The following is a 17,094-nucleotide window of genomic DNA, read 5'->3' on the forward strand; positions in this document are numbered from 1 at the left end:
TATCTGGATAAATGCATTGTCTTTGATTTCTCTAAGTGCTTCGTCTTCTGTCAAAACACATTACCGTGTCCTGGAATATGTTGCTATCCAACCCGATCATCATTCTACAGGGTACAGAGAAATATATATCATTTTCCTCCTCTTTTTTCTACAAAAGGCTGTATGAGTCTTAAAACATTTAATAAAAGAAAATTCAAGATCCAGGGATCTACAATAATAGAAAATTTTCAGTCCCTTAAGATATTTTCTTCCCAACTTGCTTTGTGGCACTTTTCTTACTAAATCATGTAAAAATGATTTTTTTGAGCAGTAGCTCTCCAACTGTGGTCTTGGAATGTCCTTTAGGTATTATGCAGGCTTTTCCAATTTCAAAAGGAGACATGTGCTCATGTCTAGGGAAGGTTCCCAGCTAGAACAAGCAGAAAAGAAAAAGAAACTGTTTACTCTGAAGGTCTTTACTGCTGGAAATGTACCCACTGGAACTTGAGAACGCTGGGAAATAACTGTGATGTCACAGCTCTCATCATTCTTGGAGAACTTTTGTTTGTTGTTTGTGTGTTTGTTTAACTTTTCTGATGAGAGCAAGTGGGTTCAACGTGTGTGTGTTTTCTTAATTTGGTGGAAACACAGTCTTTGAAAAATTAAGAAAAATCAGCCATCAAGAATGTTGTACATGGGCTTCCCTGGTGGCGCAGTGGTTAAGAATCCGCCTACCAATGCAGGGGACACAGGTACAAACCTTGGTCTGGGAAGATCCCAAATGCCGTGGAGCAACTAAGCCCGTGTGCCACAACTACTGAGCTTGCGCTCTAGAGCCCGTGAGCCACAACTACTGAGCCCACGCGTCACAACTACTGAAGGCCACGCTCCACAACAAGAGAAGCCACCGCAATGAGAAGCCTGCACACTGCAACGAAGAGTAGCCCCCGCTCGCCGCAACTAGAGAAAGCCCGCACGCAGCAAAGAAGACTCAACGCAGCCAAAAATAAAAATAAAGTAAATAAATTTATAAAAAAAAAAAATGTTAATACAAACATTGTGTAAAAAACAAAAACGAAATACTTTAACATCTAACTGTTACCTGTGTCTACCTCAGGGTGGTGAAATTTAGTTGACTTTCCCACTTAAACTTTTTAATGTAAAATAATACGTTTTCTAAAATAAGCATGTATTGCACTTTGGTATTACTCATATTTTAAAAATTACTTGCATTAGAGATTGCATAAACAGAAGAATCATACAATACCTCCCTAAAATTATCTATTTGATTTATTTGCTTACTACACCTGTGGAATAAACCCCGCCCAAAAAAGTCTCTAATCTTAAGAAAATTCTCAAGGTAAATTAACAATTTAAAATATTTAGAAAAGAATTAAGCAATACTTGTAGAGGAACTGATTATTTCTACAGTAAGCATTGAGATAAGGGATTTGCTTGGTCTAAAAGAAGCAGACAAAGAAGATGTCACAAGGAGGTGATGGAAGCAGAACCTTGAAAGGTAGCATGGGTGGGTTTGCAAAAATGAGGCATGGAGCAAGGACATTTTAGATCAGAATTAAAGACGCAGAAAAGAGACTAGAGCACATGTACTAGCCTAACTGGCATACTAGGGAAAAGTAGGGGAATGGTTCGAATCAGCATGTGTGTGTGAATGAGCAGGTTGCTGGGGCAGAGATAAAAATATAGATTGTAAAGAGTGATTTAAAAAAAAAAAACAGGACAAAATTTGGTCTTGAGATAGAAAAGAATGAAAAGCAATTGTGAATTCTAAAGAAGAGGAGAGCCATGATTTTTTTTAAAAATATATTTGTAAAAAATGCACTAGCATTCACTCATTCATTCAACCAATATTCTTTGAAGATCTGTTATATCCACTCTGCCATCATGTACACATAGAGAAAGACAAGCATGGATGCAGGCAGACCCAATTAGTTAGGAGGCTGGCTTACCAGTGCAGGTGAGATATCGTAAAGATTTAAAAAGGACATGAATTCAAGTGATTTTAGAAGGTAAAATTGTTGGGATTTGGAGTTGGATTGGACAGAGGCATAAAGGAAGGAGTCAAGGATGAGTCTGAAGTTTCTGAGTGTTGCACCCACATGTTTTGATACAGGAAAATGGAAAAAGTTATGAGAGGATCAGACTGGGAAAAGGAGCTCATTCGTGCCATGTTTAGGTTGTTTTTGAGGTTGAAGCATTTTGTGCTGTTCAAATGGAAATGTCCAATAGGTAGATACATATATAGATCTGCAGCTCCAAGGGGGGGCCTTGAAGTTATATCCTGGGAGTCTTTAGTATATAGATGGTTACTAAAATGATGAGCCTAGAGGAGATCTCCAAGGCAAAGGGTTTAGAGTGGGAAGAGGAGGGGAGGGGGCTTAGTACTTATGCTAGGTTAGAAAGGGTATCCACTAAACTTAGGGAGCTCATTCTATCACTTAATAAGCATTTACTGAGCCCAGACAACAGTTTGGCACCTGTCCCAGTGGTATGTGACTGCTGTAATCCAGACCAGTATTTAGGGAAGTAGCACTGGTAGAAAATGGAAAGAAAAGTCACAATGTACATAATTATTTAGTGTCACCTCCCAGTTTGGATTAATGGTGATGTATGTCAGTGTCCAGGTATAAAGAGTTAGATTCAATGCCTGTTTCCACTAGAACTTTCAACTTCATATATTTATGAGTTACTTGAAAAAGAAGCAGAATAGTAACCAGTTTCCCAAACCTCAATCCCCAAGAAGTCTCTAACCGGCTATTATAAAATGAATCATCAGAGAGGACAAATACATGAAAATACCTAGTACATTACATATTTTGATCAAAAGCCCTCTCCTTTTCTGAGGATTCTAGAACAGCATTTAAGAGGCTTCTGTGGCCTCTAGCATCAGTTTTCTCCACAGCACACAGATCTTGGACAGCCAGTTGGGGCACAGGAAATGAATGCAAAGAAGAAAAGGATGGTGGACAAGCTCAGAAGGCCGGAACGCTGACTCCCTATCACTCAACAGACCCAAGCCAATTCTACCAAGACCTTTGCAGACTACCATGAATTTGTGTAGATAAATACAACGGCAACTTGAGAAAACATGTTCTCTGTATATATCTGAAGTTCTGGCTAGGCCTTTCACTTTGCCCATAGTCAAGCTGATTGAACTTAGCATATCCTGGCTCAAATTTTGATTGAGTTGAGCCCCTTGGCCTTTAAGTTGTATATCTCAATCGTTTTTGAAGAGATTTGGCCTCCGCATGTATATTCAGAGTACTGGAAGAGTACCCATCTGTTTTTATGCTTATTTATAACTATACCACCTTCCAGCACTGTGAGGTCCTTTAAAATATAATGACATGACTGATGATGAGAAATTAAGTGAATGGGGTGAATGTTCTTACTCTCAGACAAACATTTGTGGGAAAGCAATTTCCCTTCCAGTCCTGGCCTCATGCTTCTGTTTCTAGTGAACACCCAAGCTCAAGATTATCTTGGAAGGTATGTATAAACTACCATCGATGCTAAGAAGACAAAATATTCATTCTGTCAGTTTGTTGTTCCCAGCATTGCCTTGTCCTGTTGACCCTCCAATGTCAGGGTGAGAAACAGACCAAGAGAGAAGTAGAAGATCCCAAGATGTACAAGGGTGTATCCTCATCTGTCCTGTAAGTCTCTTGAAACTCTTGCCCAAAAAGGGAGGATCAGTGGAGGCCAGGAGACAGATTCAGGGGTTGGAAATGGTTGTGAGTGCCCAAGTTGCAGGCACACAAAAGACGGCGGGGGCAGCTATTGTTCTTCCTTTGAGGGGAAGAGGCTTACCCTAACCCTAGGGCCTAACTCTAGGGTGGCCAATGCTCTGCCCTATCCAAGGATTTCAGGTACTATGAGGGTTTCTGTGGCAGTTTTGCAGCATCTCACTACTACTGCCAGCTCTCCGTCTCTCAGAACTGCCCCTCTTTCTTTAAATACTTGAGTTCATCTACAGAAATGTCTCACCCACCTCCATAAGGACAAACCTTCTCCTTCCCATTGGAACCCAGGCATCAGCCCTAGCACCCACCTATCCAGGGTCATCTAGTCCCACTCTCCTCCCGTCCCTTCCTGCTAACCCTGGAATACTGACCACCCTCATTTCAAAGTAGAGGAAGGCACAAGGCCTACCAGCTGTTTCCATGTTTCCGTTAAAACGCATGTGTAGCGTATATTTACGCAGTCCCCGCAGTGACTTCACGCTATTGATATTTCCCATCTTTTGCTACTTGTGTAGAGGGGTCTTCCAGCACGTCTCTCTCTCCTGCGGGAGTCCAAGGGTTTTTGATGGCCGGGGTTAAGTTCCAGCCCCGACCTGGGAGGAATGCGCCCCCTTTCGGCGAGAGAGAGCAAGGAGAGGTGCGTCTGGCAAGGCTCGCGAGTGCGTTCCACCTCGCCGAGAGCTGCGCCCCAGCGCCCCTGGAACTGGGAGGAAAAGGGCGGAGGTGGGGTGGCGGTTTTCGCATCTTCGTCCCGCCCGGCAGAGATGGAGAACATTAAAATCTAAGATACTGTGTCTCTATTTTACAAGTTAAAATTCTTCACTGAATTACTGAATTAATTCTCCCTCGCCCAATCTACTCCCTCCCCCACGTCTCCCTCCCCTCTTCCCCCAAATAGATGAGCGTCGAAGAGAGCCTGCAGTTCTGGCCGGTTGCGACCGCCATTCCTGCACGAGAGTTTCGGTATAGTCTCTCCTCATCCGGCAGTTAAGAGCATTTCCAATCGCTTGCAAATAACTCCTTGAAAGTAGACAAAATAGCAACCAGAGGGCCTGTCCTTGTTCTTTGTCATAACTCGGGGTCTTGGGGATTCAAATTAATACACACTTTTCAAATGCATTCCTCATTTGGAGCTGAGTCTGGGGAAATCAATAATGGCAAAAATGAGGCCCAAAGTTCTTGGGAATTAGAGTTCCCTCATTACGTGGTGGAGCAAAGCGACTAGGCTATCCAGTGCCCGAGAACTGCATTCTGGTCCTAACTCAGACCTATATAAATTCCTGTATTTGAGAACTCCGGGAACAGCAGAATCCTTGATTCTAGTTGCACTCAGACTCTTCTGAGAAGTCACTTGTGTTTGTGATTGATTTGTTCTGACGTGTTTTCTTTATTTTCTTTCATAAAATTTCCCCAACCCACCACCATTTGTGCCTTTGTTCCCCTCCCCTCCCCTAAAGTTGCTTGCCCCTGTAATCGGCTTCCCAGATATTTTTTCATCAAGAAAAGTGCTTCCAGGACAAGTGAAATGTAGTGATTTTTTTTTGTCTTAAACCTAAAATTGATAGGCCATAATTCTCTGTACGACTATTTCCTTGAGGCTGCCTCACTAAATTAGACAAATGACAATGCCAAGAATCTACTAATATTCAGACCACGGTGGAGACTCCTTACTCAAAAACTTACGTTTGTTTGGAAAACAAATCCACTGACCCTGAAACACCGATGACTGTCCCTCCTCAGACGTCTCAGCAATGTTTCTCCGCATTTACTGATTTAATAACAAACAGCATTTAGAGAAAAGGAGTTCGTGGCAGTTTGTTGATATTATTATTACTTTTTGAGATGGTTGGTTTTTAACTGAGTGCTGTTAGCCTGCTCACCAAACTATTTGATTTTACAAGAATCTAAATTCTTGTGGATAAATAATAATGCTGTTGACATATGCATCTCCTTTGAATTGTTGAAAAGGGAGTTAAAGTGTACCAAAACTATGAGAGTGGCACTCGCCCCGCATCAAATTAAAACCCGGAATTCGACAAAGAGCGTCCAATCGGATTACAATGGCGCGCAATCACAGGTAGTTCTGTAAATGTTTGAACACGAAGTGGCAACAGGGAGTTGGCCCCTTATCCACCCTCAGGGGGACAAAAAAAAAAAAAAAAAAAGGAAGCCTTATATCCTTTTCTACAGATACACTCCCCCGATTCCTAAAAATTGTACTTCTTATGGCTTTTGCTGACTCCATCTCTCCTAAAGGGTAAAAAATAAATACATATTCTCAGAGCCATTGAAAGTCCGCACCGCCAGGAGCGAGAGGCACGCGAGGTTCGCCGCGCACGCACAGGCGCGCACGGATTTGCAACTTCCTCGTACCCGCGTCCCTGGCGCCCCCGCGAAGGAGAGGGGTTCTCCAGGAGCTGGAGGTCTGCTTTGACTGTCGGCCCTGCTGAAGGAGGGAGCAGGTAAACAGGATATGGGAGAGGAACTGTAAAAGAAACACATCTTTTAAAAGAAAAATCAAATGGGTCTAGGGATCCTCATCGTTGAAAATCTATAGATGTTATTTAAAACCGAAAAAGGTTCCCGGAGGTAGCTGCTGACCGGAGCGGCGTTCAAAATTCGGATCTGAGCTGATCTGAGCCAGTGGAGTAGGAAGATCTCCTTGGCTCTGAAATTGCTGGGGGTTTTTCGCAGGGGGCGGGAGGGGGGTGACATCTTGTTGGTTTGGAGATGATTTATTTACTCGTGTTGTAAAATCTAAAATGACGCCCCTGGGAAGACGAAGGAACTGCAGGGACCCGTGTGACCTACTGCTCCCCGCCTGACGCCCCTACACTCTGACCTGAGCTTGCCCGGGGAAGGTTAAGGTCGCCGAGCAAAAATGCAGGTTTGCGCGACGCCCAAGGTGCGGGAAAGGCGCTCCGGAGACTTGGGCAGGGCCTCCTCAGTGAAGTGAACTGTGGAGCCAGTGACTCACTGTCTTCTAGACCTGGGGGATCTGGAGCCCCAGGGAGTATTGGCAGCCGAGGCCTCGGACTTTAGAGGCTCCCCTCCCCGAAGCTTCAAACTCCAAGCGCCCTTCGCTCCAAAGCGGGAGGGAGTCACTAGACGGTCAATTTCTCCGAAACGGTAAGAGGAGGCCATTCAGCCCCTTGCTTCTGCATGTAAGGTAAACAGGATTCACAACCTCTTTTCTGGACTTGACATTCAACCTTGGGGACTCAGTGACCTCCCTTGATCCTGGATTTCACTGCCTCCTCTAAAGAGAAAAAAATTCCAGGCTACGCTTAAAACGGTATATTTCGTTCGCTCCCTTCCCCTGAATCGAGGCCCAAATTCAGAGTGGCGGCACCGGCTCCAGGGCCCCAGGGTGGTGCCGCATAGGAAAATTTCTTGGCGCTGTAGGTGTTGCAGATATTGAGACTCCAGTGGAATTGATGTTCCGATATGAATTCCAAGCAGGGAGCGCCCTGGAGAACGGTCCCGCTCTCCTGGGCGTTTCTCTGGCCTAGAAGAGTCGGCAGAGACGGGCCCCCGGGAATGTGGCAGGCGCATTGGGCGGGTGATTGCTTCGCGCCGCGTTTACACCTCTCCCTTTGTGACAAATCGATTTCCCCGCGCCGCTGTTCTGCATTTGCATCCCGCCGTGGCCCGCGGTCCAGCTGCGCCCGGTGCACAGCCTTGTGAATGTGTGCTAGTGTGCACGCGTGTCTAATTGACTTTCCGTCTACCTTTTTATGACTACATGTGTTTCCAACAAAAGGTCTTATTAGGACAATCTGGTTTCACTAATTTAGAGGTTGGGAACGTGGAAGGCAGGCGCTTTTTTTTTTTTTTTTAAGAGTTTGCAGAAGTTCAGATTAAGAAATGACAGCGGGATGCACCGTCCTCCTAGAAGTAGGTCTGCCTATTTTTATGACCTGTTTCTCTTTCCTCTCCCTGACTACCCCTGTTCTACCACCACCCCCTTTTCACTCCACACGCCCCCATTAGCCACTGGATTTCTAACCGTGTTAAAGAACCGTTTCTTTAAACACTTAAGATATTTGAACCGAGAAGTTTGAGAAATTTACTAGGCTGGGAGTATCAGTAAAAGGAGAAAGAAATCCTTCAACAGAGAGGAAAGTGGAGTGAATAAAAAAAAGGGGGGGGGGGAAACAGAATTGTGGTGTGGAGTGCAGGAGATCAGCGGGAAGCCTTCACTTTGGACAGTACTTGGCCCCTCTTTGCTAAGATGGGTCCAGTTTGTAATTCAGAAAAATTTGCAGTATTAATGATCTAATATTGCAAGTGTAAGTGGAGTCTGTTTTACTTATTTCAGCTGAACAGAAAATTTAGGAAGAACCTGTTTCTATATAGCTCTAAGAGGAAAAGGTGTCTTTTAAATGTTCCTCATCTCTCCAAAGGAGATTAGGATTTCTCACTCTGGAGTAGACTCCCAGCAGGCTGCTAAAAGCGCCTGACTCTTGGTGCCCTCCTCTGTCCCTCGCAGCTGGCAGCCTAGCTCCAACCGCCTGCCTGGAGGCTCCTCTCTTCTCTGATTCACAGTCTGACCCTCACTGCCCACAGTGGACTGGAGGCCAGAAGGGCTCTACTGGTCCTGACTTCCAGGTAGCTCATGACAGGTTCCTTGGCATCTCCTGGTTGCGGCCCAAGACTAAGGACAAGGGTCCTCCTGGACACTTGCTATCACTCAACTTACCAAACCCTCTTATTCTCATCCCAGAGATGGGGAAGGAGGTTGAGGAAACTTTGCTTCTAAAAGCAACTACTATTTGTTAGAAGGATAGGCCCTGGTCATCTCCAGAAAGCAAGGCCTGTGGCGTGTGTGTGTGGGGGGGGGGAGGGGTGTTTGGGTGTGTGTGTGTTTTCTCGGCTACTTTCTCAGCCCCAGGTGTCCATCAGCTCATCCCCATCACCTCGCTCTGCATTCTGTGACCTCCTTCTGGAACTGTTTGTCTACCATTCTTCCTCAAACACCCTCTCCCCCAGAATCTGTTTCCTTTCTGGGGTCACTCCCCACTAGGCCTCCTTACTACTAGAAACTCTGTGATGTGCTCAAGTATCAAGCAGGCAGGTTCCCACAGGTGTCATCCCTTTTTCCCTCAGGACAAATGGTCCCCGACTCCTCCTGCTGCCCTTTGCCTGTCGCCAACCGTCCCACGGTTGTCACGTGCTCAACGCAGCCTCAGCTGCGCCAGGCCTGGGTCTTGAAAGAGCCATCCCTGGGCTGCCTCCCCACCACTGCGGCCTCGCCTCAGCTTGGGGGTGCTTCCCAGCTGGCCTCCTCAGCCCAGTCTTACTCTGTACCCACTAGGAGGCCACCATGAACCCGAACTCCCCTCTCTTTGTGTTCACTTAAAGTCAAACGACAGGAACCGCCAGCATCTCTCCAGCCCTGGCCTGCGTGGGCCCTGGGCTTGCTGTGGCCACTGACCCTGGGCCTGCTTTACACAGCCCTCCGCTTGCTTTTGGGGCAAAGCAACCCTGGCTGGTCTCCCTTGCCGCACCCTGATTTTCTATACAGCAGTTTCTTCACAATGTTTTCTGTTGTGGCTCCAGCCTTCAGTTCTCCGAATAGTGATAAACGTTGTGATTAATAATTAGCCATGGCAAAACAAAAAACGGCAGAATTTGCAGAATTAGTGAAGCTGGGTAATAGGCACATGGAAATTCATAATCCTATTCTGCCTACTCTTTGTATGTTTAAATATTCCCTAGTAAAGTGTTTTAAAATAATATGATTTCACAGTGCATTTTCTTGAGCTACAAGTGCCTACGCCTTCGGTGGTTGACACATACGGCCTGCCTGTGCTGGGCCTGAGCAGCTCCCCAGAAAGCACCAGTAACCTCAACAAGGAGGCCTCTGCGCCTAGCCATTATCGGGGACTTGGGGACACGGGTCTTCACTCCTCAGAGTTGCCCAGTTTTTCCCTAGTGTCAGGCCAGGTCAGACTCCCCATCACCCTCTGCCTCTGTGCGTAGTAGGGTGGATCTGCCCCAGTTTGCTTTTGGCTAAAAAACTCTAAGGGGAGCCCAGGCCTGGACCAAGGATGCAGGGCGAGCAGCAGGCAGCCTGCGGTAGAGATGGGCTCTCCCTGCGGCCTGTTTCAGCTTGGCCCTCCCACCACTTTGCACAGGCCTTGCTTCCAGATGTTTCTAAGTCCCGTTTGCTTTGCTATCTGTTTTCTGAGAGTCTGACCTTGGCACTGTTTTTTGAAAATCACAGAATTCCAGTGGACCCCCTGGTTCCACAGGCTCCAAGTTCCAAGACGAAATAGCAGTCAGCAAATAATGGCATGGAAAGGGATCAGCCTCATTTAAAAACTTCCAGCCAAGTTCTGACTCCAGCAACCTTGTGTAGGAAATATCCAACCCCACGTCACCTGGGATGAGGCAGGTGACAGGTCTGTTATAGACTCCAGGACGTATGGATATACACTCGGAGTCACGTTTTTTGAGGTACAGCTAATAACGCGAGGTGAGATTTCCTTGGGGGCGCGATACCAATCAGGTAGGTTGCGGAAGGGAGACTATACATGGACTTTTCTGGAAATTTTGGGGCCAGTAGGGAGAGCTCCTTCAATGCGACACAGCGCTCCGCGCTTCCCCAGCGCATCTCTCCCGTGCGGGCTCATGCGGGGCGGCAGCTCGGGTTTCACCCCTAAAGGACACTACCTTTGCTTCGCCTGAGTCTTCCCGTGTCATTCAGGCCTTTCATTCTACCGGAGGTCTCAAACCCTTATGCAGGTGTCCGCAACAGCCGGGGACAGAGAGTGGCTCCGGGGACAGAGAGCGGATCCGGCTTTCTAGCCGGGCGCTCCGGCGCCGCCTCTCCGGCACACCCGGCCTTCGGAGCCCGCGCGCGGTGCGCAGCCAGAGCAGCGCGGGTCTAGCTCGATTTACGCGGTGCCCTCCGCCACCTCTGTCCCGTCTGCCCTCCAACCCGCTTACGCCGCCCGGGAGAAGCCCTCCGGACTCGACTCAGCATCTTTAACCCAATGCCTTCCCAAACAGGGCGGGCTCCCCGAATTTGCACCGCTCTGGGACCCTTTTCCAGCCCAGCCCCGTCGCCCCGCAAGCGGGAAGATCTGGCAGCCGCACTCGTTCGGGACGGAGAGGCAGCGCAGTCAGCTTCGGCGAGAGTCTGCGGCGGGCAGAGTCCCTGACCCCAACCGCAGGGCCTCCCTCCAGCGTCCGCCCTGGCTCCGTCCTCCGCGGAGCCCTCCTTTTCTCATCCTTTTCCCTCTGTCTGTGACCGGCCATTCCTCCGGCCACTGCCACCAACCTCTCCTGGTTCCTGACTTTCTCCCCCTGGCCCCAGGCGGGCTCCAGCCGCCCAGCCCGGACCCCCGCCCTCGACCCGGGACACACACCCCCGCGGGCATGCGCCCCTCACTCACTGTCCTGTTGCGGGGTGTCGCTGCCGCTGGTGAGTCCCGGCGACTCCAGTAGGCTCCGGCCGGCCTCGCCCACGCTCTCGTCCGCCTGCGCCGCCACCATGTCCCCGGCTTCCTCCAGGTCTAGCAGGTGACTGACGGAGAAGTTCTTTTTCGCCTGCAGGGTGTCGAGGTTGCCCGGGCTGTCCAAGCGGCCGCCCAGCGCCGGTTGCCGCTCCAGAACGTGCCCGTAGCTGGAGGTCATGGTCTCCCCCTCCGATCCCACCCACCCCCCTCTTCCCGCTCGAATCAACACCAAACGCTGTGGGCGCGAGGGGGGAGAGGAGAAGAGTGGGGAAGAGAGGGGGGGAGTGGAGAGAGAGAGAGAGGGAGAGAGAGAGAGAGAGAGAGAGAGAGAAGGAGGGGAAGAACAAAAAAAAAAGTGGAAAGAGGGCGGGGGACCCCCTTGTGTAGAGCAGAGCGTTCTGCACCAGCAGCCTTCGACAGCCTCGGTTGCTTTCCTGAGGCCAAGTCCGGCGGGGTCCAAAGAGATAATCCACACCAAAAAATAAAATTAAAAGTCACCCTATGTTCAAGTCAGGAGAAAAAAATCCCTTCCAGCTCTCCAAAAGCGTCCACGCGCACACACTAAAAATAATAATAAGGGGGAGAGAGGAAAGGGGAGGCCAGCAGGGCGGGGGAGTTAGGCAAACAGAAGAACAGAGAAGAAGGGGTGGGAGAGAAGAATCAAAGTGGTTTTTTTTTTTTTTTTTAAGGTTAAAAAAGTTATTCCCAGGCAAGAGTTCAAGCACCAACAGAAGAAGGCTTGTTCCAGCTTTAAAACATCTTCAAGAAAACGTGTTCCCCCTCTCTGCACTCCTGTGGATTCTCAGGAGTGACTAAAGTTTCAGGAGGAGAGGGTGATGTCTTGCAGATGTATTGGAGAGCAGGATTCTCACTTTACTTTTCGTAAGGAAAAAAAAAAAAAAAAAAAAAAGGGCTCCAAGAGTCCGAAGGAGGGTGGTGGTGGGTTTCCCCGTTCCCTTCTCCCTCTCCCCCTCTTCTTGCTGAGCTCCTTTTTCCTTCTCAGTTGGATCAAGAAGCTCTCTGGCACTTCAAAAGGCACAAACTGGCATGCAGAGGAGGCTTTGTAGGGAATACAAGAAAATTGGAGACCCCTGGGAGGGCAGATCTCGACTTAATAGGAGCCTGTAATTACGTGGCAAAGCCTTTGTGCGGTGCCTGACGTTTTACAGACCCCTTTTCTCCATCACAATCTCCTTCTTCCTCCTTTCCCTCGGACCAAAAAAACAGTCTGATTAAGAAAACCCCCTTTGCCAACTTCTGAGCAAGAGAGAAGGAGAGAGGGAGGGAGTGAGAGAGGGAGAGAGGGAGGAGGGGGGAGAAAAGGGAGGGAAAAGAAAGCGAGAGAACCCCTTCGGATTTTTTAAGTAAAGGTCTAATTATCATTCCCCTGCAATAGTATCACGGGGAGAAAAGACAAACTGAAACCCACAGTCACTTCAAACGGGCTGATTATTTTGCTTCGGCATTAACTCCTCCAGATTTGTTTAAGATCCTGTTGGAAAATCTCATTTGCATGTTTTGATAACAGCTGCGGGGAAACTTGTTGGAAAAAATCCACAACTATCTCAATCAAATTTTCTTCTCCCTCTGCCTTTTTTTTTTTTTTTTTTTTAACGTTTCCTGCTGTTCTAACAATTTTTAGGTGGTGGGGCTGGAAGAGCGTCTGAGAACAAGGGAGACAGCAAGCATATTAAGGCTACATTTGGCCCTGTAGAGGCACCCTATTAAATAATGTAATAAAATGACAGGAGTGATCATAATGGAAGGCTCTCCCACGCTTCCTCCGTGGACTGAAGGCAGGTTGGGGGAGATCTAGAAGGCACTGAATCGATTCGAGTCTTTCCGCGCCGCTAGGAATCCCGGGGCCAGGCAGTAGGAAATTTACATATTTATTTAGCTGGAAGAAAGGACTCTAGGAGTTTGTCATAATTGCTCCCCTTCCCCCCACGCTGGCCAATTTCGTAACCTCTTTGGTGCGGCCAAGGTCGCTTCCCCAGGCTACGACGCTAAGCCGAGAGGGTCGCGCTGCCCAGATGCGGAGGAAGCAGGGGCACTCCTAGAGCCAGCTGCGGGCGGAGGCTCCAGCTGAGGTTCAGGGTACAGTCCGGCTGCCCTGGGGGTGGAGGAGGGAGGAAGGACGGAAAGGGGTGGACGAACCCCCATCTAAGTCTACGGATAATGCTTTGTCGTTCTAATGCTGAGCCCTAACTTGACAGACGACAGAGAGGTGCTGAGCGATTTTTTCATGACCTGTTGGAATTTGGTACAGCTTTAATAGTCTCATTAGAAATGAGTTACTATATGACTAGTAAGTAAAATATTGTTTTTTGGTGGCGTTTTATGTTCGTTAAACACACACACACATACACACATATTCCCTCACTCCCTTGATTACTAAACTTTTTTCTTTTTTCTTTTTTTCCCTTTTTCTCCTATAGCCCAGAGGCTCGACTGGAGAGGAAGAAGGGTCCGAGTGTGTGTAAATGGTTTCTGGGCTCCAAACGGCCACAGTTAGCCCAGAACTTCCAGCCCTGATCTAGGAAAAGAACATTTGATGCCATCAAAGGGCTGCAGATTGAAACCAGATGTGCTCGCCTCGGTTCTTTCCATGCATTTAATTAAGGAGCCGGGATGGAGGAGCCTTTTTCATCATTAGCCCACCCACTCCCTCCCTCCTCTTTCCATCCCTTCGCCCTCCCCCGCGGCCCGCTCGCACCCGGACCGGGAGCCCCAGAGCCCAGCCAGCGCCGCGCGGTGCGCAGAGCCCGTCGCTCCGTCTCCCCAGTGGTCGGGGCTGTAAGCAGTAAACATCTGTCCGCGTCTGGGCTGGGGCGAGCAGCGCGGCAGGGCTAGCGGGATGCCGGTGGGAGACAGCCGAGCTCCCAGGTGGGCCCGCCGGAGTGGGAGCGTTGGAGGCGGGTGCCTTGCGCGGAGATTTCCAAAACCGTTGGTTGCGCGCGCCTAAGCCGAGCGCCACATGTGTCAGTGCCACCGGCTGGAATGGACGTGACTTAATCGCATAGAGAGGTTTTCACCCGGCGTCCCGCTGCATGAGCTTAGGTGAAAGGGCTGAGGGGCCGGCCGTTTCTCCCTTCTCTCCACGCCCCGCGAGGCACGGCTGGGTTTGTCCCCGCAGCCGAGTCAGCCTCTTCGAATCTTCCCAGAAATGGAGCAGGCCCTAGCCTTTCCCTCCTTCTCCACCCTCATTACACAGTTGTATTTTAATGTTTCTTTTCGTCCTTGATACCAACCGAACTGCCTTTTGTGACAAAGGTCTGGATAAGGGACTAGGGACTTCTGACACCCCCAGGACTTGCCGCTTCCCCTGAAGACCCATTGATCTCAGTCATATGAGGGGAGATCGCCCTTCGGAGGAAGTTGCCTTGTCCAGAGTGTGCCGTCAGCCTGGTTGGTGACCGAGAGGTAGCGACAGGGGAGATACGGGCAGTTGGAAACAATCAGACGTCTCCACTTGGGTTCCGCTGTGTTTTCCAGGGGGATCGGGCGCTCCCTTTACATCATCCACTTGTCATACTCGTAATAATATCAACCAATTATACCAATACCAACTAAGATGCTAACGGTTTCAACAAAAACACCGGGCACATTTGCTTAGCATTTGTCGACCAAATTACATATACATGCATATATATGTATGTATATGTACACATATATACATCTATAAATTTCTATGCACAATATTTTCCCAAAATGTCTTCCGGAGTGAGAGCTCAAATACCAGCAGACTGTGCGGGGATGGCCCAGCTGCCACAGCGCAGCTCTCGGCGCTGCGCTAGAGTCCTGAGGCCCGGGAGTCCCCCTCCAGGAATTGGGGTGGCATTTGAGGACTACGTGGCGGGAGAAGGGCTGACAGAGTGTTCTCCAAGCCCAGAAGAAGTTGGAACTAGGGGGCAGACTCCCGGGTGTCCAAGGGAAGGGAGATGCCAGCTTGAGACAGGGTCTGGAGACAGGCGGCAGGGCCCCTCTGGCAGTCCCGGCGTGCTTATTTTGGAATCCTGCGGGAAAGGCTCCCTGGACTCTTCACCGCTCCAGAAGGCCATTCCTTCCCAGGGTATCCGTACGCCTCAACTACAGGGACCAAGCCCCCGATTTCTCACCGCAGGGAGCTGGGGCGGCGGGGTGAGTTGGGAGGACGCTTTGGGAGGGTCCCCAAGAAAGCAAATCCTCGAGGCATAGACCCTGCAGAATTGATATTTTCTTCTTGTTTAGATCTTTGTGGAGTTTTTCGCTTTTTATTTTTTTCTATTAACAATTGCTAGTGGATTGGATCCACATCCTTATTATGTTTACACAAAACATTTGTAATTTGTTGAGATTCTGGACTGTAATTAAAAACCAGCCGGATAACCCTACAGGGAGATTCATGAGCAAGGAGCGCATTCACCCGGTACATGGTGAAAGGCGTCGGTTCCTGCTGCCAGCTGGCCAGGCGGGAGAAGGCTGGCGCGGAACCCTCAGAGCCAGCGCAGACGCTGTACCTCGGGCACACAGAGGCGGGCCGCGGAGCTCCTTCTCAGAGTGCCAAGGGTCTCCACGCCTGGCCTCTCCCTGTGTCCAGGCGCCAGGCCTTGCTCGCCAGAGGGGTGGAGGGAGGGGGAAATTGGTGGATCAAAGTTCTCTCGGCTCAGGTTGCAGGAACCAGGAGGGCCAAGCACCTCTAGAATTAGAGAATGACCATCTGGCAGAAAGATGTCAGGGGAGGAGAAGTTGTGGCTGGGAGCACATGCTCATCTCCCAGGCAAGCGGCAGGCCTGGCCTGGGAACTTAGAAGTCCTCAGAGAATGCTGTGGCCTGTTTAGTTACCTAATCACTACTTTGTTTTCACCATGTGACTTCCTTTCGGGGAAAGTTAGAAGGAGAGCATTTCTAACTCAAAATCTCTAAACATGTGTAGATCTTTCCTTGGCTTTTGCTTTGACTTCCATCCATCAATCAATGATTGTTAAAATGTGAAGCCCTGGATCATGTAATTAACCAGAACCCTCTTCTTCATGATCCCTCCAAGATCTGAGAGTGGCTTTCCAACCCTTCCTTCTGCCCTATCCTTTTTAAAAATAACTCCTGTTTCTAGATTCCTCCCCAAGTAAGTGGGAGCAAAGCTCGGACTAGTAAGGAAACTTGCCAAGAGATCAGACCAAAGTAGGAAGGAGGTTTGGTTCCCAGTCATGTGCCCTTGTGTGGTCCTATTCATAGTTAGGTTTGGTATTGATTATTGTCCAGGATTTCCCTGGCACTGGAAGCTGGCAGAACTCTGCCTCATCTGGCTAGCAGAATGCCCTCCTCCCCCCACCCTAAGCAGTTTCTCCTCTGAGGTGGAAGCCAGGAGTTGTACTCTCTGACATGTTAATAAGCTGACATGATAATCACGTGTGACAGGTCGTAGGTTCCATGACATGTAAACAAGACAATACCACCCTCATGCAAATAACATGCTATAGGGGTGGAAATGCTTTCCTGCCCATGGTTGACATTCTAGTATATATTCATTAGCAATAAAAAAGGGGAAAAGAGTAAAATGCAAGATAGATTCTTCAGGGTTCCCATATTTTAGTGTTTCCGAGAAGGAGATTTTATGCCAGACTTGAAAAAAACTCTCCTTTGCCCTCCCCGTTCTGGTTCTTCTCATCTAAGTGGCATCTCAGGAACATTTCTCCTATGCATGGGTGAATGCTCTCTACCCACGCCCACCTCCATCCAATAGCCCTATTGGATTATTTTGGGATTTTGCAATAATCAAAGGAAGTAGGACTAAAAACACATTTCCAGGTAGCAAGCTGGTAATAGGTTCATTTTGTTGCAGTTTGGGAGGGCCAACATATTCATGTAGGACCTAGTGCAGTTTCACTGGAGTTATCTCCTCCTCA

At 48.8% G+C, this 17,094-nt stretch overlaps 1 protein-coding gene across 2 annotated transcripts in view; it reads right to left on the reverse strand.

Annotated features, from left to right (window-relative positions):
- PRRX1 (paired related homeobox 1) overlaps positions 1-11,674 on the reverse strand; it is a 69,077-nt gene extending 57,403 nt beyond the window's left edge. Inside the window, exon 1 of one of the 2 annotated variants that reach the window (XM_061185731.1) lies at positions 11,147-11,674. In XM_061185731.1, the coding sequence (XP_061041714.1) occupies positions 11,147-11,387 (241 nt within the window). In that variant the 5' untranslated portion in view covers positions 11,388-11,674. The remainder of the gene's footprint in view (positions 1-11,146) is intronic. The other variant, XM_061185730.1, reaches the window with a different exon arrangement.
- Between the last annotated feature and the right edge of the window lie 5,420 nt (positions 11,675-17,094).

This window comes from Eubalaena glacialis, chromosome 3, assembly GCF_028564815.1.
Source record: "Eubalaena glacialis isolate mEubGla1 chromosome 3, mEubGla1.1.hap2.+ XY, whole genome shotgun sequence".
Lineage (NCBI taxonomy): Eukaryota > Metazoa > Chordata > Mammalia > Artiodactyla > Balaenidae > Eubalaena > Eubalaena glacialis.